Source organism: Siniperca chuatsi, linkage group LG19, assembly GCF_020085105.1.
Source record: "Siniperca chuatsi isolate FFG_IHB_CAS linkage group LG19, ASM2008510v1, whole genome shotgun sequence".
NCBI lineage: Eukaryota > Metazoa > Chordata > Actinopteri > Centrarchiformes > Sinipercidae > Siniperca > Siniperca chuatsi.
The window spans coordinates 17,932,444-17,954,745 of NC_058060.1; the positions used below are offsets into that span (position 1 = coordinate 17,932,444).

Consider the following 22,302-nt stretch of genomic DNA (forward strand, 5'->3'; position numbering starts at 1 on the left):
AGCCGGAAAAGAACAAGAGCGGATGCGATAACTCCACAAAAAAAAAGACATTTTAGAATGGAAATGTAGATGAAAAGAGGAATATTAAAGTAAACTGAAATGTCTTTTAAAAATTACAGTACTCACCATTTGAAACGTGTAAAAAATGTCTAAAAAAGAAAAGTCCACATTAACCCATATCTGTGGCACACAGGACAAACTGTGGAGGTCCTCGCTTTACTCCATATACTAAGAACAGCACATAAATGAAGTAATGACAATACTGTTAGATAATATGTAGGGGACTGTTTTATTGTTGAACGTCAACAACATTAATGCCAAACTGGACTATTTACAGCTGTATGAATTACAGTTACATTACATTAGGTCTATGAAAATAGTGCATTATGTACAGACTAAGTAGACTAAGAGAATAGAAAATAAGAGACAAAAAAATGCAGTTTGTTGATTCCTTCACTTAAACATTTTAATTTCTTGATAAATATAACATGTAAAGTAGCCTTACAAGCCGATAAGCAAAAAGCTTATTTTAAAAATAACATTACCCTCTTCACTTTCCCTAAAAACCTTCAAAATTAATATAAAAAGAAAAAAAAAAACAGAGAGAAGGTTACTTTCTCTAAGTGAGAGGCTGCCTTAATGTACTTAAGTTGCCCACGATGCCAGCATACGCATGTCGTCATCATCTTCAACCCTTTTCTTGGTTGCTGTAAACAGAAGGAAACAGTTAACAATGAATGCTATCAAGTTATTATGGAACATTCATCAGGGTTAAGGCTGCAGCTAAGGATACATTTTGTTATCGATAGCAGTAATGATTATTTCCCCCATATGTTTAAAGGGACGCCCTGGTGGCCTAAGGGTTAAGATGCTGGCCATGAACTGCAATGTCTCCGGTTTGCGTCCGCCCACGGACTGTCACTTCCCCACTGTGGCTATCAAATAAAGGCATAAACTCCCCCCAATAATAACATATAAAGAGTATATGTTTTAAAATGATACATGGCCATCATGCTACTCAAGCCAAAAAGGATGACTTAAAATTTCTGATTTTGTCTGAACACTCAAAAACCCAAAAAAGATATGTTTTTATCGTTATGCAAAAAAAAATTCAATAAAAGCAGTAAATTTTCATCTTTGGGAAGCAAAAAATTTGGTATTCTTACTGGATCAATGGCTTTTGCCCTCTAGTATAGTGTTGTACTTACTTGCACGCTGACTGGGCGGTGCTGAAGGCAGTCTGGCGCTGGGCGCGCTGGGTAATCCACCCATTCTCTTCATGTTGTCCTCAAGCTCCTCCTGTTCCAGCTCTGCCAGCTCTGCCAGCAGCTCATCCTAAGAAAACATTGCCATTTTTACAGTAAGGCAGGAAATAGATTAGCAGGTGACACACAGAAAGTGCACAGCGTTTTTTCAAAATCTATGAAGTGTCAAAAAAGAAAATGTAAAATGATAGATAAAAAGGCAGAGAGAAAGTGTGACTGCCATAAAAGCTGATTTTGACGGAGTTGGTAGGAAAGGTATCAACCTCGTCAAATGTCTCGCCGAAAGGTCTGGAGATAGCATCGCTGATCTCTCGGGCCACGTCTTGTTGCTCCGTGATGTCCTGCATCAGATCATCTATCTTGTCAATGTCCCTGAAAATGAGAGACGAGAGAGACAAAAGCATTTAGATTAAATATCACTGTAACCTCAAGTTTTTTTTACTTTTTCCTCTAAAAACAACCCCCTAAATTGTTTTTTCTTTTTTATTCTTGGAAGACCCCTTTGCGGTTTTCCCATTAAAAAGTTTAATACAAAATGTCTTGTAAAGGAATTGCTGTCAGGTCTCCAATCAAAAGTCAAATTACAAAACATACAAAAACACAATCATGTCAGGACTTTTAGACTTTTATATCCCAAGACTTTTCAAGTAAGAAGGTGCATTTTTAACAAAATCCTGATCAGCTTTTCTTGCTTGTACCACCAGCTCCTTACATGTTCTCGTGGACCTTCTTCATGGCCTTGGCAGCATAGCCCATGTTCTTCAGGACCTCTGTGTTGGTGTGTGAGTTCTCCAAAGCTTCCCTCTGAAACTCAATGGTTGAGAGCGTGCCATCGATCTGGGTGAGCTGCTGCTCCAAGCGCTTCTTCCTCTTCAAGGCCTGCAGGGCAGCTGATACAGAAACATTGTAGACGTGTGTGAATCCTCCTTTTCTTAATGTCACACCTTTCCTCTGGTATATCTATGTAGTTGAGAACTTCTAGTGTTGTGGGCGTTCACAAGCTACAGATACAAGGTTCCTCCCTTTTACATGGCGACGTTTATTTTTTTAGTCAGAGGTGATTCAAGCAGCAATACAGCACCTCAAGGTTTCACATGAGAAAACACGCTAAACACTGTATAATTCTTACACAGGGAGAGAAACTTTTAGGCTCAATAAAATGCAATTCCTTCATCTCACTTGCTACAAACTTGTTATATTTGCTGCTGCAACCACAACTGGACGACATCATCTCGACCTTATAAAACAATGTGTGGCTATGAGTTTAGGGGCCTTACTGTACTGTCTTCAGCCTCCTCCTTTAATACTTGTGAAGAGTTTTACTGTGATATTTCCCTTAAAACTTGTTTCCAATACTTAATGTTAAGCCCGGGAGCACATAATCAAAGCCTTTGGCCAGGGAATACAGGTGCGCAATATTTTCAGACTAGTATAAAAACATACCGCGCTTGTTTTTTGTGCCATTCTTCTTGGCTATCATAATTTCCTGCTCTATCCTCTTCTCCAGGTAGTCTTGTTTCTTCGTCAACATTTCCTCTGTTTCCCGGAGTTTGTGGATGGCCTCTTGCGGTGAAGGTCCTCCCCGCGACCCGTGGTGTTTAGAGCTGGAGCTCCCCTTGAATAATTTCGAGATTTTGCTCATTTTTAGCAGCTTTCTATGTGTAACCTCCGCAGGTAAGTAGAGTATACACGAAGTCTCCCAGGCTGTGTGGATAGTCAGTGTTTCTACAGGCGGGTGTGTTAACGAACAGATTTTCCAGCTCGACGGCTTTGTGCTTTCAATTCAAACCAGCCAGTGAATGCACCTTTCACCACACCTTTACCTGCGTGACGTAGTGACACCCGACGCCCTCCGTCCCCGTCTTCACCCTGAGCCCTCGTTTCTCTTGGTTGAAGTTAGATAATACTCTTTTAAATCTTGCGATGAATTATAACGGATGTGTTTTGTGAAAGGCGAGCAAGTAACAAATATATAACAAATTAGTTGCATCCTAATTAAATCTAAAAAATCAAGTCAGTAATTTAAATCAACATGTCGCAATGAAACCGAGGGAAATTTTAACATTTAAAAAAAAAACTCGGTCACGTGACGCAATTTCCGGGGTCAAAGTTCGTGTTGACATCTGCAGATTCACGGCTATTTAATATGGCTGAATTAGACATTGGGAAGCATTGCCAGATCGATTCATGCAATCAGACAGGTCTGTTTGATCTCCATCCAAATTACGATAAGCAAATATTTGCGCGTGACATTATTTTGCCGTTTTTATTAATGTGAAACACACCGTGCCTCTCTTTAGCATGGTTAGCCTGTCAGCTAGCTAGCTGGCGTTAGCATTATTTGACAGTAACCCAACTCGCTACGTTAGCTAGCGAGCTAACCGCTAACTAAATAGTTTTAATCTTGGTCGGACGCCAGTGTTCAGTTATTTTATCAAATAAAAGTTTCGTATGAGCAACAGTTTATTGTGGAGAATTTGTGTTTGGCTCTCAGGTGTCTCATCAGCTAGTGAAAGTTTCTGCCCAGATTCAAATGAGTTAGCATCACTGTATACCAGCTGAAATGCAATGCAGTAACTTTGGTATCTACTTATATCATTATTACATCTCAGACCTCAACCCAATGTGTTGTACCTAATAGACGGATTTTGTTGGCAATCCATGAGGCGTGAGGTGTTTTTCAGTTAGTTGTTGAATTCAGCTCTGAGACTAACTGAATTTGTTCTCCTCATTCTTCTTCCAGATTTCCTTCCATTTGTTTGTGATTTGTGCAGCGGTGTTTTCTGGTAAGAATTCACCATCTCCTATTGTAAATTTCCAAAGTTAAAGGAAGTATTCAGATCCCTAACTCTAAGTAATAAAGTAGTTGTATCACACTGTCTAAATACTCAACTTAAAGAAAGACAAAATGTTACTTTCTTTAAAAAAAAAAAGGATAATTTGCAAAGTAATTACTAGGAACTACAGTCTGATATTATCTGCTGATTGTGGCTCATCACAGATATATTGGTATATAAGTATATTACATAGTTCAAGACTGTGTAGAGACCACTAACAAGTTTATTTTTCAAACACATCTTGGTCACAAATCTTTTCAACCAAATGTAAGCTGTCCTAATCAATAATGTTTATGTTATCTGTTCATGGTAAAAATGTAATATTTGCGGATAAATCGTTATCACTTTGAACTAACAAATATCAGTATCTGTATCAACGTCAAAAGTCCAGTATCAGTCAGGCTCCAGTAATTACAGGTGTCAGGTAAACGCTGTATAGGGAAGTAAAAGTATAAAGTTGTATAACATAGAAATAGTCAAATAAAGTATGTCATAAATGTACTTCGATAGTTTTCGCCTCAGATCATTCCACATGTTTTATTATTGATTAAAGATATGTGTTCTTTTTGTCTCTTACAGCCTTGAGCACAGAAGCAGAGAGGCCCATTCATGTTCAGAGGTACGCTGTGTTGTTGATTACATATTTCCAATGTCCTTCTTTGATAAGATTACCACTGGGACGGTTTTTCCTCTGTCCTGTTACTTAGATACCGGCTGGGTTGTTTTTATATTTCCTTTTTTCAGGAGCCGGTGAAAAGGGAATCTCGGACCGCTGGTGGCAGTACAAGTTATCCATGCTCATTTCAAGACTGCAAGGGAAAAGAATTGTTGCCAGTAATATGTCCGCTATGTGAAAAACATTTCTGTTTGGCGTAGGTTTACAGTTTTTACTCTTTCATTAACCTTTTTATGAAACAACATAACTTGTGTTGACCTGTACAGTGCACCATAGCTTTCATACAGATGGAGTCAAAGGAAAGGGGGTTACTGTCTTGCCATCATTATTTACAGTATATTACTATTTTATCAGTAAAACTGGTTCGTATTTCTTTTCTTCTTGCCTTATAGCCATCGTCATCAAGATGATCACAAGTGTGAGAAGTTGGAGGTTCAAAAGCCTCGAATGGCAGCCACAAAAGAGCTGGTTCAAAAGATTGTTGGTTAGTTACAGCAATCACTGCCTACAGACAGAATTTCTTCTGTCATTTCTTATTTGTCCACTGGGGATCAGCATTTAACAAAATACTTTCATCTTTGTCATAACTAATGCACATGTGTTTGTATTCTTCAACTTACTAACATTTGGATTATGTTTGTATTGCTCTCTTGTGACTACTCAGAGTCAAAGGACGGATCGAAAAGTAAAGGACGCAGAGGAGCAAAGAACAGTGCAACTGCTGCTAAGGTAGCTTTAATGAAACTGAAGCTGCATGCTGCAGGAGACAAGGGACTGCCACAGGTAAAAATCCTAGCTGTCTTGATTTTATTTATCTTACATGTAATCTACAGTGTACTTCTCTGTATTATTCTGTGTTTATTATTTTGTCCAACTGACTGCTTCCCCTCTTTTTTTGGCTTTCCAGACAGAAAGAACCTATTTTCAGGTGTATCTTCCTAAAGAAACTAGAGACTCCAGCCAACCCATGTTCTTCTGTTCCAGATGGTCTGTGGGCAAAGTGGTGGATTATGCAGCCTCTCTAGCTAGCCTCAAGAACAACAATAATGTACTGACAGCTAAGGTAACAGATAGCAGGAGTAGAGTCACTGATAATCACATAAAATTTTACACAACACATTTACAAACACCGCTAAATGACTGATATGTTTCCCACACCTCTCAGCCTACTTTCTTGTTTATTGAACTACCTGTTCTTGTCTTCTTCATAACTTGCACTTCCTAAAATAAAGTAAAAACGAGGACTGTCAACAGTACAGCTCAAACACATGACACACAGGTGTTAGGTATGAACACTTTCCTGCCCGCAGCAGAGTGCTGTAAACTCTCTTTACAGGAAGCTGGTTAACCAGTGTTTAATGTTTTGCATGTCAATGTTTTTGTAACAGTTGGGTTACAGTTGGAAGCATGAACGCCAAATAATGTTACAGTACATAATATAAAATAATTCAAGTTTTTTTCCCCACAGTTTCCTACACTTGTAGTTTATAGCCAATAATGTTTTTTTTAACACAAAATAGAGGTTTAATCTGCTTTTGCCTGTTGTACCATCTTCTCTCCTTCTGTAAACCATTTAAATGGTCTCTTTGAATTTCTCACAACACAAAGGAATTCAATATTTTTCTATGAGGCATGATTAAATTAGAAACTTACATTCAAATAATTCTGGAAAAAAGCATAGCATAGTGTATATTTCTTGAATAAGTCCTAACAGCGTGCCTCTCTCCTCCATTTGCAGAAGCTGCGGTTATGTCATCCTCAGACAGGTGAGGCTTTCCGTATGGACGAGACCTTGCTCTCACTGCTGACTCACCCAGAAAGTCCCCTGTACAATGGGGGTAATGTGATCCTGGAGTACCTGGACAATGAGTGCACGGGCCTGGAGGATGTTTCTGACTATATCACACAGACCTGAGAAACAAAGCATGGATGATTTCTGTATGCTGTTTGTATTTCTGTCAATAAAATATTCTTTCTATCTACATTTGTAACTGTTTTATTGATGTTTAATGAAGTGATGAGGCTAAGGGAAAACCCTGCATATGTTCATATAAGGTATTTTATTTATAACTATGCACACACCATCACATTGGCTACTATGTTTTATTTAAAATTCTGCTACATTATAAATGATATCATCCGCAATTCAGCTTCACGACCCAGGTGGGACTTGAACCCACAATCCCCAGCTCCGGAGGCTGATGCCTTATCCATTAGGCCACTGAGCCGATGACTTTTCCTTTTATTTTCAATTACAATTAGGTAAATTAATGTTAATGTTGAATGTGAAAGCAGGAATATAGCGGTTTTCAATCAGGCCCAATCCGCTATTCTGTTTTTGTGGATTTTATTTCGTCAGATCATTATGCTGCTGCTGCATGCTTAAAGCTACGCTAAGTCTTTAATGAAATCAGTCACACATTTAGTGCAATTTATTGCAACGCAGGGTATTTTACAAAACAAGACATCAAATTGTACAACACAGTGCAAAGGAGAAATAGATCTCTTCACCACAACCAACACAAATAAAATCTAGAAAGCTGGTTTGCAAAGACATTTGACAATTTAATAATGAAAAAAATAAATCCAGAACAATTTAAACTACGTATTTTATGCAGAGCCAGACTGATAATATATGCATTTATACGTATTTATAAGTATTGCCAGAGGTTTAAATAGGCTGTCCCATTGCCTAGAGGATCATAGGAGATCGTTACAGTGAACATAAATATCTTAAATACAAGCAAAATAATTCTGACTTGGTTGTGATGATACAGTCGAGTGAGTCAAGACATTTGACACAGTTTTAGCCTGGGAATTGACCGAGCAAGGTTTAACCAATCACATTGGTTGTCGATTATAAGCGCAGGTCAAACAGCCAATCATGAAAGGGCTTTGATGAAAGTGGGCGTGTACGTCTTCGGAGCTTATATAAATGAAAAGGGGCTGGGCTTAACCGTACAGTAGATTCCGTTGTTTTGATGAGAACAGATACGTTGTTGAGGTAATCGACGATTGCAGAAACCTTTACCCGTTTCGGTAAATTATTAGGCTAGGTAGCTCGTTAGTTGCTACTTTTCTGATCGAGTCGCTTAGAAAAAAGCGACTTGATTTAGCCAATACGAACCTCTTAGTAAAATCAGGTCGAAAGGGATGCCGCTGCAGACAGACTCCGACGGACGCAAACAGTCTCTGGATTTAATCTCATCGCATTTAATGGGAAAGAGCAGCATTTCTATAAATTTAAAAAGCCTCAGAATAACTCATTCTCGACCGAGTGCTTTTGTAAGATGCTTAAACTCGAGTACGATTTAATAGCTCGGCTGTGAAGTGAAGACAGGAGCGTTAACAGTCAGTAAGCTAACCGCTAACATTAGCTGGTCAACAACAAAGCGGGATCGTGAATCTGCGTCACCAAGGAAGCAGTTAGGTTAAGAAGAGTGTCTGCAGTCGACGGCTTGACTTTTGAACCCGTTTTCCGCCTGTGCTGAAAATATTGCTCGGTAAGTGAATTGTGTTGTTATAATATCGATGTACTGAACCAGGAAGACGATTTGTCAACTTCGACTGAACAGGGTGGGGGAGGGGCAGCGGGCTACAGAAAGAGGAAATGGGCAATTTGATCTAAAATCTGCCCACGCGGGGCGCTGTAGCCGCGCGCTACTAATTATTTATATACTTGTATATATTAACTGACTTCATTAGGTTGTATAACACTTGTAAAGTCACCATGAACAAACAATTGACCTGTTTAAATGCTATGTTGACACAGTAACCGTTACCATGGTACTGTTACACTGTTTGTACTTTACACTTATTTTAATTTTATACTTATAGCCACTTTATACTTAATTTATCTTGCCTGTATTATAGTGTATTATATTTGATTTGCTTAGTACTTCTATTCCTGTGTGCACTGATGTTATAGTGAGCTGCTGTAACAAAAGAGTTTCCCCTCGGGGATCACTGAAGTATTTCTGATCTGTTACAAGTGGTTTTACCTGTTTAGTATGTAAACAGTATGTAGCATAATGATGGGGCACATAGAGTAAAAATCTGTTTAGTCTCCTAAGGTGACTCTTGGCTAACATTAACTTTATGTTGCTTTTTTTTGTTTTTCACAGATTTCACAGCGATGAAACTGTTGGAAAACTCCAGCTTTGAAGCCCTCAGCTCCCGGCTGTGTGTTGAAACAGGAGAGTCTCGCATCCTTGGCAGGTAACGGCCTTTGCCTTTGGGTTATATTGTAATATATATATATATATATATATATATATATATATATATATATATATATATATATATATATATATATATATATATATATAGCTACATAGCTACATTTTTACAGGAAGAAACAGTAGTTTTAATATCAGGGAATAAATAAGGTCTTTGCAGGCTTTTTGGGTCCATTATTTTCCAAGGGCTGCTAACTGCACAGACACATTCAAAACACACATGCAGAGGTCACCTTGGTGCAAATAGCTTTACAGCTTCTATTTCAGTAGTGTAGACTTAGTAGCTCAACAGGAACATCAGCGTAGCTGTGAGGCTTTAGACTTTGTGTTCACACCAAAGTAAGGGAAGGTTAGACCCCGTGGGGTGGTGAGCATTTCATCCAACTTGGCTGAAGTTTCCCATTACACAGCAAAAGTCTTGACTGGTATGATATCATCAAACAAGAATTATGAGTGTATGAGAGGTGTGGCTGGCTCAGATCACTGCTCATAAATAGGGGTAGTAAAGCAAACAAGTACCTGCATGTTATGCAATAGTGTGACTACTAAACTAAATGCCTACTTTCAGTGCCTATACTAAAAGTTAATAGCTAACTGACACTACAGCATGTTTTAGGTTATGTAAGGCCTTCAGCAGGCTTGCAGTTACAGTGACTGTAGTCACATAAAGGGCAGTGGGTTGTGGAGTTATGTGGTCCTGTCTGAGTGTGGGTGGTGAAACTGAGCTTTTGTACTGGTTGTGACCTAGAGTAACGCACAACATGGTGTCCTCTCACACCACTCTGTGGCTATTTTGGAGACTGTTGTGAAGTGTGTTATTGAAGCTTATGCACACATAAACACATACTGCATGATAGCTGAGTGCTGCTGGAGCTGCCAAGGCTGCTTAGTGGATTAGTGAGGCACCCCATCATAGCAGCAGGACTTGTAAGCTGCAGGCTTTAACTTAAAATGTGCCCACCAGGCTTCCAGCAGGTTTATGGTGTTTTCCACAGATGAGATTTTACCACATGTAGAAATCAAATTAAACAACATAAAACAGTAATAATCAACTTTAATTGCACTACACAGTGCTTCTCAAAATGCATAAAACCAAATGAAAGAACACAGCTGGTACTCTAAGGTCATTTGGTTGGCGCAAACAGTCAGTACCGTAAGGTAAGAAATAAACAGTACATGCATAGTTAATCCAATAATAACTAAATACATTTAAAACACAAATGAATATGTATGCAAGCTGTGGTTAGAGTTGTATACATATGTTAACAGAGCTGTTGTAGCTTTTTAAAAATAATAATAATAATCTTCACTCAGCTCCGGTGTCATCTGGTTGGTTACCCACAGTGTTTTGTCGGCAGGTCAGCTGTGTTGTGTATGGAAAACCAGGGCAGTTATTTCCACCGTGGGATCTGCTGCTACCCAATGTCGCTATAATTAGGCTGGCAAGGCCAGCGAGGGTCTCAGTAGTCAGTCTATCTTAAGTTGCACAACCTTTGCTCTTGCATAACTGCTAGGTGGGAGGGGCAAAATAAACAACTGCGCACCAGTCTGCTCCACTCGCACATCTGTATACAGTGGTGTCCGACCCAGAAACATGAGAGAGCATGCAGGAAATTTTAGCACAGACTTGTTCTTGGCAGATGTTTGCGCAGATATGGCCCCCAGTGGAAAGACCAGGACTATTTTGGCAGAGTTACGAGTTACAGAGATGTTGCAGTTCAGTGTTTTTGCACTCATTGTGTTTTTAATAATTTCAATACCAAGTCAGATCTGATACTTGCTTTTTCCCGAGTAATAAAGCTGCAGAGAGTGCAGTTATAAAAATTTAAAAAATAAAGAAATGTAGTCTACATCACTGCTGGTTTTCTACAATCTTGTATATAGTGTCCTGTAGTATTTAAAGTAATCTTAAGGGATTTGGCAAACATTTTCACCCATCTGAAATCTCTTCAAATATGTTTACAGCACATGTTTCATTTAGCATGTGAATATTGTTGACAATATGCAATATTATTTTTGCCCTGCAGGATTGAGAGCTACTCCTGTAAGATGGCAGGGGATGACAAACACATGTTCAAGCAGTTCTGCCAGGAGGGGGAGCCACACGTCCTGGAGGCCCTCTCTCCCCCTCAGTCCACCAGCGCCACCAGCCCTTCACAGTGAGTACTGCAGTCCAGTGTGGTTTCTTATCAGGAGAACACTAGTCTAGGACACTAGAACCCTTAATCAATAGTTAGAAAGGATCATTTTAACTTATTTTCCCTTTGTTTTTCTGTCCAGGTTGGGGAAGAGCAGTGAGGATGGGGAGAACCCTCTGAGTGACAAGTGTTGCAGGAAGACTCTTTTCTACCTCATCACCACGCTCAACGAGTCCTTCAGGCCGGACTATGACTTCAGCGCGGCGCGGGCCCACGAGTTCAGCCGAGAGCCCAGCCTCAACTGGGTCAGTATGCTGCTCTGTAGCTGACCTCTGAAGCGACGCAGATGTTTTCCATGTCACAGATAAATTCAACAACATAGAAAAGGCTTTGTTTGATACTTATTTGACTTATTTCTCTCCAGGTGGCTAACGCAGTAAACAGCAGCTTGTTCTCGGCCGTGGGAGAGGAGTTCAACTCTCTGGGGCCGGAGCTGTGGAACGCCATCGACCAAGAGATCAACCTGCAGGGCTGTGACATTTACAGGTATGCACAAACACATGCCTGTGTGTATTATATAGATCATTTATGTTGCCGAAAATCCTTTTGGTGTCCAGTTTAGCCGTTTTTAAGCTTAATGTTTTTTTAATATTTGTTCTTAGCTACAACCCTGATCTGGACTCAGACCCTTTTGGTGAAGAGGGGAGCCTCTGGTCCTTCAACTACTTCTTCTACAACAAGAAACTCAAGAGGATTGTATTCTTCACATGTCGTTCCGTCAGGTCAGCACAGAGCCATCATAATTGTTTATAATATACATGTGTAGTTTATCGGTCGCTAAGGGGAAAATTTGGTGTTAAAGCAGCAAGTAACATCAGATAAATACAGCCTTCATATACGCTTAAAAATTATTGGAAATACTCACTCATTGACAGTTGTTTACCAGTTTCTAAAAGATGACAGAAAGGACTAATCCAACAAAAGTTTCAGTTAAAAAAAATCTTTCATACCTGCAGCGTCTTGAGTGGTTATGGCCGTGATTGTCTCGACAACGAGCTGAACATGGAGCTGGACGACGAGGAGGAAATGGATGGCTTCACTGAGGACAGGTTAGACTGATTATCATCCAGTAGTTTTCCTTGATTTACAACTTTAAAGTGATTGGCTTCAGGAGGTGTTTTGCTGGAATTACAGATTTCTTGTGCTAATGCATTTTAATAAGTTACATTGGAAGGATTTGCATTTATATATCTTTTTAATTTCTTCTCCCAGGTTCCCCAGAGCTCTGTGTGTGTGAATATCCCAGATGGACACGCCTCGGCCAAAGAATATCAAGGCTTTTCCTCCTCTCTTCCCATTTTTCACGCTGTGTACCATCTTGTTTTTTGGGATTTTGCTGCCTCATCCAAAGCCATTTTCACACATTAAACTAACGCATGTTTGAAGGCTTCTTTTCTGCTGGCTGTGAACTGTGTACCGTGAGGCGGTGGACGTTTTTTAAGACCCTGCGGTAACTTTAAGCTCCTTCATTCTCCAGTATGGTTTTTGACCCTAAGCTCCAAGCCCAAACAGCACATATATACACTCACACATACGGGCTTCTCTACACCTGCCACATTTCCAAAGAGACCACATCACAGACGCTTGAAAAGAAGGTCTTGTTATGGATGAGTGGCCGACAAAGACTGCGAGCGAGTTGAGTTTCTTGCAAATGATGTCAAAAAAGGAGTCCCTTAAACACCAGCATCAATGAAAACTGACTGATTAAAATGTATGATATTCCAACCTGGGAAGGGGGCTGAGCTGGGCCCATGAAGATCCAGTTAGACTGAATCACTGACCTGCAGAGAACTCATCTGTTGTTCGTTGTTTGCTATTTTTGTGTGTTGCTTTTTATGTGACAGTGACATTACTGTGAGAATGTTTTCAGCACTGAGTTTGAAATCTTAAACGCTGCATTTATAACTGAAACTTGTATCGTTGAATCTTATTAATACAAACGCTCGTCCCTACTTCAGACAGTAAGGCGAAAGGAAACAATTGGCACCTGGTTTGCAGCTTTTACAGATGTCCCATTGTTTTGTTTCAATCCACTTTTTTCCAGTTCAATGATTCATTTTATACGTAATCTAAATCAAGTATTTTTTTCACTGTTCCCTAGTCAAATTTATTTCTATAGCACATTTAAAACATGAGTTGACCAAAGTGCTTTACAAACAGGCAGAAGAAAAACACCTATTCCTGGTTCATTCCCATTTCTAAATGTCGGTCTTGCCAGAGATTTTTCTTTGCTCATTACCTCCAGTGCAAAGGCTTCATTGAAAAATGAATGTAGAGTACAATTTTAGAGGGGAAAATATTACAGAAAAATGTCTCTGCATTATTTTTTAGAAATTGAGAAGCGCCTCTTTACGTTCCTCGTGGGTAGGAGTTCTGTGACTTTTCTTGACTGCTCTGTGCTTCGTTTAATTGGCAGATATATTGCAGATGTGAATAAACTTGTGTTCGAATCTTTGCATGGTTGTTCTCTTTGGAAAAATAATCACTAAAATCGCCTTGTTTTAATTGTTTCTGGTGGAAACAGGATAGAGGAACGGTAACATTTTGGCCCAAGCGTAAATATACATGTCTAACAGTATTCCTTTTACTCTTGTGTCTAGGATCTAGAACAATCGAGGATTTTATTTTGAATATACTGAAATGCTAAAACTATTCGGGTTCAAATCAAACTTTTATTGAAAACAAGTGAAATACAGTACATGACCCAGACTAGACACCACCACACAGAGTACAGGATCAGTTCCCTTGCTTTGTGAGATCTAGGTAAAAGCTGTAAACCTTAATGCTGCAAAAGAGTCTGGGGGCTGCACAGTTCACCCTTTTTCCTGTTGAGTGTAAAAACACCATGTCCCACGACAAAACACTAGAGACCCAGAGGCACCTCCCTGATCACGATGGACCCCAGTTCAATGAAACTCATGCACCTCTTCCTTTTTGGCCACTGTGAAACTTGCAAAAGGTATACATGGTTTCAAAGTGACACATGCATAGATCTGTTACCAAGTTCACGGACTTCTTATACCGAGTCAAAGAGGGAAAAATCATGGGCAGACTCACACAAATAGTCCACCAGACACTCAGAACAGCGTTGTTAAGGCTGAGGATCAAGTATTGTAACTATATGATGGCCAAAATATTGAGTTAAGATCATCTTAATGCTACTAAACCACTGAACAACTCAAGTCCAGTCAGTTGGTGAGTAACAACTTCCAATAAATGTGTGGCACCTATTTGATGGTGGCTCGTTCTGACCCCTCTGTTTTAAAAAGTACAAAATATTCAAAGAGGAATATGCGCCAAAATGGCAGCAGAAAAGTAATGAGACGTTTATGAGGATGCAGTGGATCAGTCGCGCGCACACACCTGCAGAGCACCAATGATCACCTGTTAATACAAAACAGGTCTAGATGCTAACTTGCCATGAGCAAACCTGCACTCCCTCACAATGAGAAGTCTATAAAAGCAAAAATTAAATAAAAATCATAATGCATCATTGACAACATAGTGTTTCAATTTAAAATACTGTTATTAAAACTGAGATTTGTACCTGCATTTGAAATAATGATGTTTCAGCCATTTAATGCTTTGCTTGAATAAAAGGCTGTAGTAATTTCCATTTGTTTCAGAGGGTCAGTTTTAAGAAAAAGTTTGCATGCCAACACTCCATTAATTTACACCATTTGGCTCAATAACATACAAGTACAGGCTCAATGTTAATTAAGAAGAGAGGTTCATATTTGACCACATTTCCATACAGCACCAATAAGTTCTAGTGTGAGAATAACCACCAACAATGTAGCTTATGAAACTGAAATCATGTGTAACAGATATGAATGGCTGTGCTAACAATTAAAAAAATAACAATTATGAGAACATTATTCTGAAAAACTCCAAACAACTTTAGTGCCACCTTTTCCCTCCAAACTGGTTTTACATTACTGCTTGTAATCCCTTTGTTTGTCCTGTCAACTTCAACTTCAACCTGAACATGAACAAACTTCTATAGAGGCAAAAAATAATAATAGAACTGCACCATCTTTTCCCAAAACTGGGCACCAACGTGATGTTTATGATATGATACGGTGTGATGTAACATGATATGCATGTAGTGTAAATGACGAGTGTCCAGTGCGGCCCTGCTTTGCACTTGGGCATACTCTTAACTTCTGCTGATATTATTTTCTCCTCCTTTACTGTAAAAGTGATGTCTCGTTTCATAACCAGGTCAGTCATTGGTTCTGGTCCCTGGGAGAAACACCAGCTCCACTGTAACTATTAATTAAGCTGTGGAGGTGTCGATGCTCCCGTCCTGTGCCATCTCCAGAGGTCAAAGTCCATTAAAATTCATCATTAAAAAAATAACAAGTAACAATAAGCCAAGCTGTTGTGCCACCGTGTGGGTGGTGCAGGTAGTCAGGCCATCGAAGGCTGAGGGAGGGGCTATCTGAGTCCGGCCCTCGAGGTCATCCACTCAAGGCCTTGGCATAAACTGGAGAAACAACGAAAATGTGTCAGTGGAGGAAAAATGTCCATATTTTAGACAGAGAGCATATTTCAAGGATGTTTCAATGACTTCCATTGTCGTAATAATGTACTTAATACGTGGCAGTTAATATTTACAATATACTAGTGATCAGCAGATGAAGCTGTAAGAAGCTTTGAGACTTCTGTTTGTGCTGAGAAAAGATGTGAGGCTTCAGGGCTTTAAACTCAGCACGCACAGTGACATCTGGTGGTTTGCAGACCTCACAGCAGCCCTTCAAGATGCGTTTCAACACCTGGTTTCAATCTCATATCTGTGTAATGAAAGTCCAAGCAGCCTATGTGTCGTTTATTAAAATCTATTATACTTCTGTTCAGAAGTGGGGCAGTAAATACAAAAATTACTGTGCAATACGCTACAGTACAAAAACAAATAAATGCCTTGTCCACAATGTTTTTGTTGACACGAAATATGAATGTGTTTTAACTTCATGGTTGACATTAATGTGACATATTATATGAACTGCAATGTGATGCAATTTGAGAATAATATTTATTAAAATATGACTTTCATTACCCTATTACGTGGTAACAGATGATGATATTTCCATACTTATGATTGTCTTTTTAGTGAACATTGCCATATCTCTCAATTATTCTCTTCTCTTCTTATCCTACTTATGTATGTATCACTTAAGCTGCAAAACTGTCAAACTGAAAGCAGCGCTTTCTGAAGCACAACTGACGTTTAAAGCTTTGCAGGTCATCAGCCATGTGGTATTCTTCATTTGACACGAACAACGTACTGAAACCAGCTTTAGTGCTTCAATATACTATACACAGAACTAAACTGCTGTCACACATTAACATCTGAATACGTCGTAATCAATCAACGTGTCCTTGTTTTTCTTTTATATTGACTCTCCTTGTTGCCTTGTATAGGAAAAACATCTGTATACTGATTATGACTCATAATCAATATCAATATCTCTTACCCCTCTCCTGTAAGTGCACAGCAGGACTGTATGTGCCAGGGGTGGTCTTTGATGGAGCTCAGGGTGAGGTATTTGGAGATCTCCGCTGCAGACATACAGTCCTTCATATCCTGCTTATTGGCAAATATCAACACAGCTGCTTTCCGCAGGTCCTGAGAGGAGGCCAAGGAAGAGCACAGAGAACAATGAAACCATGACCACGCTCTCTGCCGACTTTTGAACCACAAGCTCTAAACAATGTAGCACGTTGGAAAGGGCTAACTTTGGTAGAAAATCAATGTCCACTATAAACAGTCAGTTCTGTGTAGTCTACTTCCTTATGGCCATACAAAGATGCGTTAAGATGTTACCTCATGAGCCAGCATCCTGTAGAGCTCCTCTTTAGAGATGGCTAGTCTCTCTCTGTCTGTGCTGTCCACCACCAGAATGATGAACTGCAGAGTAGGAGGCAAAAATCACACAAGCGTTAGTGACCTCTTTTCAAAAAAGACATTTACAGCACTCAAATGCAACATGGGCATTTCCGGGCCAAGAGCCTGACAAAGAGTACTGGTGACTGCTATGCTAATAACTCCTTTGTGAATGAGAGAGTGTGACCCTGTATGACAAAAGACTAAAGGCAAGTTCATTTTGGTGCGATGTGAGAGACGCCATTTAAACCAAACGACCCAGGAAAAAAGCTTCAACAACACGCGTTATCCAACATGACTGTGACCCAGATCACAGCCAGGGATCTGCATGTCTGACACTGCGCTTCAGTGAAAGGGTGAAGTTACTATAGTAACTGTAGGGTTACTACGATTTATGGTTCCTATTAACTGTAGGGCTCATAGTAACGCTATCGTAATAGATATTCAGGGTTTCAAGCCTTCTCTGCCACAAATCTACGCTTAACTGCAAACATGGGTTGAGTATACTGGTGTAGGATAAATATGTTGCATCAATTTTTTTTAAGATTATCAAGCAAAAGAAGAAACCTGTCATGTAAAAACAACACCACTTTTAACAATGCTGAACTATTTTCATTACTGATTAGTCTGTCCATTATCTTATTGATTAACTGATGTCAGAAAATAGTAGGGCTGCAACTAAGAATTTTCTCAATTAAATTGAATAATTGTTTAGTCTATAAAATGTAGGAAAATAGTGGAAAAGTGCCATTTACAATGTCTCCAAGCTCATGGTGATGTCTTTAAATCACTTGTTTTGTCTGAACAGTCCAAAACCTAAAAAGGTATTCAATTTACTGTCACATATGACAAACAGCAGCAAATCATCAAATGAGAAGCTGAAACCAGAGAATGTTTCGTCATTTCTGCTTGAAAAAAAAAAAAAAAAAAGAGTCTAAAACAATAGTTGTAGATTGCTTTTCTGTCAATCGGTTAATCATTGCAGCTCTAGAAAATTGTAAAAGAAATGTCCATCAAAATATCCCAGAGCCCAAGGCGACATTTTAGAATTGCTTGTTTTGTCTGACCAGCAGTCAAAAACCTAAAGACATTCAGTTTACTATCACATAAGATATTGAAATGCAGCAAATCCTCACTGAGAAGTTGGAACTAGTGAAAGAGTGAAAACTAGAAGTTTTTTCTTGATAGAAACGGCTAATCAATGATCAAAATAGTTGCAGAATAATATTTTGTCCATTGACTAATCAACACTGACGGTGCTGAGTTGGGGGGTCAGGTCATGTGTGAATGGATGTGGCCCTGTATTCACTTGTGACCTGTTGTGTGGGAAGAATAGTCAAATATGGGTTAAACCCAGGCTGAACATCCCCTGTCACATAGGGGGTTTGTGTGTGAAAGAGGTATGAATGAGTAAAGTATGTTGCCTGTAAAGCTACAGTTAAAAAGAAAAAAAGAAGTGTCTGGCAGATGTTAGGGGCCTCTCTTTAAGATCTCCCACGCATCTGCCTCTACCACGACTCTCCCCGTTGTTCTTCTCCCTTTCCTTTCTCCAAAACACTGCAGAGGCTGACCCTCGCTTTGCTTTTCAGACGGGCCCCTTTGTGAAAAGGTGACCTCTGACTTGGGCGGCCCCTGCTGCCGTCTGTGCTCTGAACAAACACACCAGCTGCCATGCTCAGGAAGAAAACCCGCTGCTGGACAATACCTCTGTTCCCCTCATCTGCTAGAAAGTAGTCACATGTATGAAATGTGTTCCAGTTGTGTTGCTTGTATTTCTCACCTCTGTATTAGAGTAGTAGGTGTTCCAGGAGGACCTGAGAGACTCCTGCCCTCCTATATCCCACATCAGAAAGTGAGTGTTCTTCACCACTATTTCTTCCACATTGCTTCCGATAGTGGGTGACGTGTGGACCACCTCATTCATCAGACTTGATGAAAAAGAATCATAAAGTGAGTTTTTGCAAGTTCAGATGAAGTAAAGAAGAATGACTGACCCAAAGTAGGTTCCAACTGGAAATCTGAAACTAAAAATACTTACAATTGGTAGAGGATTGTGGTTTTCCCTGCATTGTCGAGTCCAACGATTATCACCTTGTGCTCTGCAAAACAAATAGTTTATTTACTGTGTGATTTCCAGGATGTGCAGAAAAACAATCTTCAGGAGGACAATGTTATGAAGAAAACACTCTTCACTGTAAAAAGTGGCACTGAGTATGTCAAAGTATAGGTGGTTTTAGCCTATACAATGCATTCCTGCCCATTCAAAATCATAAAGGCTGAACTTATTTCCCTCCTCTGAACTTCCTGACCTCATTTTTCCAAGAGTCGCTGAAACTACAGTTACATTTATAAAAACCAGCTAGTACAGTTAGCAACAGTAAAGGCTCTGACGGCTGTCAGGCTGACAAGCATAACAGACTAAATGCAGAATCAGAGCTGACACGGACGTGCCAAAATATCCCACTTTAGTGTTTTGACTTTTCCGCCCTTCTGAGGCCTCTGGCTGCCGAGGAGGAAGTAAGTCTGGTCAGAGGGCTCGCAGTTCTGACCGTCTCCTTGAAGCATACTGGGTGTTGGAAGGATGTTACATGTTTATTGCTTCCTAAAAGACAAGCTACCCTGTGACGATCCTGACAGTACAACTAAACTGATTGTCACCTTTACCATCATCAAAGGTGAATTTCAAATGCTGTAAAATAATCGGTCCTTTTTGACCTGCATAAAACTCCTCAGTAAATCTATTGCACAAGGGAAAGTGTGTTACTCCAGCACATCCAACCCAGGTTAGGTCAGATTCCTTTGAAATGTGTTATGTTACTGAGAACAAACTAGATGTTAATATTAGCAATCTATAATTTATTCCAGTATGTTACCTAAAAATAGTTATGCAGAACACTTTTAAAACAGTAATGTTTTGCTTTAGATTTCAGATTTCTAAGGCAAAATATTGTCAATATTACCAGGGAAAAAATGCTAATGCTACAAACAAGTATTTTTGACATTGATGTGTTGGTCTCCTGCGACAAAATTGGGCACTTTAAGTACAGTAAGACACTGCATTTGTTTTTCTGTAGCACATACTGCAGCAAAATGTTTTACGTGCACGCAGTTGCCAGGACCAGTACTTGTGGTCAGATTACCTACTTTCCAGGTAATCTAATCTAATCTATCTACTGTGTTGATTTTATTTCATTAGCTACTATTCTGTTGCCTGTAATCTCTTAAATGTGAATCAAATTTGACACTGGGGACAGTTTAATCCAGAATTAGGGAATGAAAGGAGTTATCCCGAGGCCAGGCAACAGTATCACACAGGACAAAGGAATTAAGATAAGAGGGGTTCATATAATTTCACTATCAAATGATTATAATGATCTTTGGAGTAGAACATAATATGAAAATGCAGTTTTCCTTTTGCTTAGCCTGCAATAGAACCAGATCTTTCATTAACCAATCTTGAACCTAACTTCAGCTCAAAAACTACTGTACCAACCAGTAAAATGTAGCCTTAAGTCAAATTAGAGAAGATTCAATATTATTTAAAAAACAAACAAAACACACCCTTACTATGTACTCTGTATATTTAAATTCGGAGACAAACTACATTTGACACCTTTGTATTATTTCACAGTATAGCACACATATGAGTGAAAGACATACAGGTAATTTGGGTGGGTTATGGTGAAAGGGTGGGATTATCTAGGCTCTTTATTACCTTTTTCACTCTTTTCATCTCCTCAGTTTATTTAGATAGTTTATACATTTCTGACTAGAAAAAAAAACGTTTCTGGATGAGAATATTTAGCAGTTTTCTAGAAAGGCAGGAAAAAGTTATGTAATGTGATGTGAACACCCTGCTGAAGGCTTACTGTGACTTAAGGTGATCATGCTGGTTGACAAACTCATTAACAGATTAACTATTAAAGAGTGGGTGATTAAGATGTGGAACTGTAGTTTAAATGGTTGTTCTGCAAGTTAAAGACAGTTCAGCCTGAAGTCACGGATATATGTGGCGAGATCATTCTCACCCGCTATGTTGTTATGGGTCTTGCTGCTCACTTTATGCTAACGGGCTAACAGTTTACATTATCCTCGGTTGAGTAGCTAGCGAGGGGTTAGTGAGCCGCAACAATTTCAACGACACCCACCTTGGTTACAGAAGAAGCTCCACAGTTTGGCGAATATGAGCCCCATCGTTTAGGTTAATACCAGTGTCCGTCTGTCCGTCCGTCCGTCAGTCAGTCAGTCGGTAGAGTGGGCAGCAGCGCCGAGCTTGTCCACTCAAGTCCGCACCGTTCAATCCGTGGCTGGCTGCGGCTAGCTAACATTAGCTGGATGATCTCTTGTCCGCAAAACACCTCACCGACCTTTTCAACCCGGGCTCCATGCGCCCCGGCTACATCTAAAACGTAGCTGCCGCGAGGATAAAGTGGTGTAAGGTAACACAGATGTGGTGACTTATTATCGAGCGTCTCAGGTATCGTAAGAGCCTCCACAAATCGTATAAACACAGGCTGAGAAGTGCAGCGCTGTATTGCCTCTGCTCGTACCGCCTCTTCTGCCCGTTAGCTGCTGGCGGTGGTTCGGTGAAAAAAGCAACCCCAACTATTCAGTTATCTTCCGGTTACGTGATGACGTCGTCTCGTGTTAATCGTTGGCCTTTTTTTGAGCAGCTTTCAAAAACACACTTTTTAAGAGTGAGACGAGGCTTTTAAAAATGGAGCATGCGTAAATATACTCCTCATAAACATATATAAATGGTGACGTTACATAGAGTATTCATTTTATTTGTTTTTAATAGTTTATAATAAGTATTGTAAAGTTCTTCTAAATGGTATCTTGAATCTTACTTTATTGGGTATTTTACTTTCAATATATATTTATTTATTTTTAATGCACAGAACTGGAATTAGTTAGAACAGCAACACTATATTTAAAGTCCCCTTATTTAGCATTTATGATCAGTATATAAACGTGTAATAAATGTTTTATAAGACATTATAATGTACTTGTAAACAGATAAGTGTTTATTAATGTATTTGTCAACAACTATAACTCCTCCTGTGCGCACCCATAAGTGGAGGCTGGTGTATAAACAGTTAATAATGTAAAATATGTCTTTATAGGAGAAGTTATAATTGTTGACAAATACTTTACATTAATAAGCAGTTAAAAATGTCCCTATATCTGCTTACAACTTC

General features: G+C 39.4%; 4 protein-coding genes and 1 non-coding gene across 5 annotated transcripts; 2 read left to right on the top strand and 3 right to left on the bottom strand.

Moving 5' to 3' along the window:
- Positions 1-270: 270 nt before the first annotated feature.
- chmp4c (charged multivesicular body protein 4C) lies at positions 271-3,082 on the bottom strand. The gene is made up of 5 exons (XM_044175820.1): positions 2,709-3,082; positions 1,978-2,155; positions 1,529-1,637; positions 1,209-1,335; positions 271-707 (listed from the first exon to the last, which is right to left on the bottom strand). The coding sequence occupies exons 1-5, from the start codon at positions 2,905-2,907 to the stop codon at positions 646-648; spliced, it is 675 nt and encodes a 224-aa protein (XP_044031755.1). The 5' UTR covers positions 2,908-3,082; the 3' UTR covers positions 271-645.
- A 6-nt stretch (positions 3,083-3,088) lies between these two features.
- On the top strand, positions 3,089-6,760 carry zfand1 (zinc finger, AN1-type domain 1). Its single transcript, XM_044175817.1, has 8 exons — positions 3,089-3,466; positions 4,009-4,051; positions 4,682-4,721; positions 4,847-4,974; positions 5,171-5,262; positions 5,443-5,561; positions 5,686-5,841; positions 6,517-6,760. Exons 1-8 carry the CDS (start codon positions 3,412-3,414, stop codon positions 6,691-6,693), a joined length of 810 nt encoding a protein of 269 aa, XP_044031752.1. The 5' UTR covers positions 3,089-3,411; the 3' UTR covers positions 6,694-6,760.
- A 173-nt stretch (positions 6,761-6,933) lies between these two features.
- On the bottom strand, positions 6,934-7,006 carry trnar-ccg. Its single transcript has one exon. It is a non-coding gene; the product is annotated as a tRNA-Arg (tRNA).
- Positions 7,007-7,721: 715 nt separating this feature from the next.
- On the top strand, positions 7,722-13,670 carry maf1b (MAF1 homolog, negative regulator of RNA polymerase III b). The gene is made up of 8 exons (XM_044177418.1): positions 7,722-8,281; positions 8,903-8,996; positions 11,044-11,175; positions 11,297-11,459; positions 11,579-11,700; positions 11,817-11,936; positions 12,171-12,263; positions 12,427-13,670. The coding sequence occupies exons 2-8, from the start codon at positions 8,914-8,916 to the stop codon at positions 12,449-12,451; spliced, it is 738 nt and encodes a 245-aa protein (XP_044033353.1). The 5' UTR covers positions 7,722-8,281; positions 8,903-8,913; the 3' UTR covers positions 12,452-13,670.
- A 196-nt stretch (positions 13,671-13,866) lies between these two features.
- On the bottom strand, positions 13,867-21,716 carry arl8 (ADP-ribosylation factor-like 8). Its single transcript, XM_044177419.1, has 6 exons — positions 21,250-21,716; positions 19,140-19,200; positions 18,882-19,029; positions 17,042-17,125; positions 16,692-16,843; positions 13,867-15,703 (listed from the first exon to the last, which is right to left on the bottom strand). Exons 1-6 carry the CDS (start codon positions 21,293-21,295, stop codon positions 15,655-15,657), a joined length of 540 nt encoding a protein of 179 aa, XP_044033354.1. The 5' UTR covers positions 21,296-21,716; the 3' UTR covers positions 13,867-15,654.
- Positions 21,717-22,302: the final 586 nt, after the last annotated feature.

What these genes read in the sequence shown, in the direction of transcription:
- chmp4c (XM_044175820.1), bottom strand. Translation starts at nt 2,907, where the DNA reads ATGAGCAAAATCTCGAAATTATTCAAGGGGAGCTCCAGCTCTAAACAC. An exon ending in TGGCACAAAAAACAAGCGCG is followed by an intron (nt 2,156 to 2,708) that starts GTATGTTTTTAT and finishes TTTCTGTATCAG; the next exon opens with CTGCCCTGCAGGCCTTGAAG. An exon ending in AAGAAGGTCCACGAGAACAT is followed by an intron (nt 1,638 to 1,977) that starts GTAAGGAGCTGG and finishes TCTCATTTTCAG; the next exon opens with GGACATTGACAAGATAGATG.
- zfand1 (XM_044175817.1), top strand. Translation starts at nt 3,412, where the DNA reads ATGGCTGAATTAGACATTGGGAAGCATTGCCAGATCGATTCATGCAAT. An exon ending in AGGCCCATTCATGTTCAGAG is followed by an intron (nt 4,722 to 4,846) that starts GTACGCTGTGTT and finishes TCCTTTTTTCAG; the next exon opens with GAGCCGGTGAAAAGGGAATC. An exon ending in GCTGGTTCAAAAGATTGTTG is followed by an intron (nt 5,263 to 5,442) that starts GTTAGTTACAGC and finishes GTGACTACTCAG; the next exon opens with AGTCAAAGGACGGATCGAAA.
- maf1b (XM_044177418.1), top strand. Translation starts at nt 8,914, where the DNA reads ATGAAACTGTTGGAAAACTCCAGCTTTGAAGCCCTCAGCTCCCGGCTG. An exon ending in AGCGCCACCAGCCCTTCACA is followed by an intron (nt 11,176 to 11,296) that starts GTGAGTACTGCA and finishes TTTTCTGTCCAG; the next exon opens with GTTGGGGAAGAGCAGTGAGG. An exon ending in TTCACATGTCGTTCCGTCAG is followed by an intron (nt 11,937 to 12,170) that starts GTCAGCACAGAG and finishes TCATACCTGCAG; the next exon opens with CGTCTTGAGTGGTTATGGCC.
- arl8 (XM_044177419.1), bottom strand. Translation starts at nt 21,295, where the DNA reads ATGGGGCTCATATTCGCCAAACTGTGGAGCTTCTTCTGTAACCAAG. An exon ending in GAGCTTCTTCTGTAACCAAG is followed by an intron (nt 19,201 to 21,249) that starts GTGGGTGTCGTT and finishes TTTGTTTTGCAG; the next exon opens with AGCACAAGGTGATAATCGTT. An exon ending in ACAGGATGCTGGCTCATGAG is followed by an intron (nt 16,844 to 17,041) that starts GTAACATCTTAA and finishes GCCTCCTCTCAG; the next exon opens with GACCTGCGGAAAGCAGCTGT.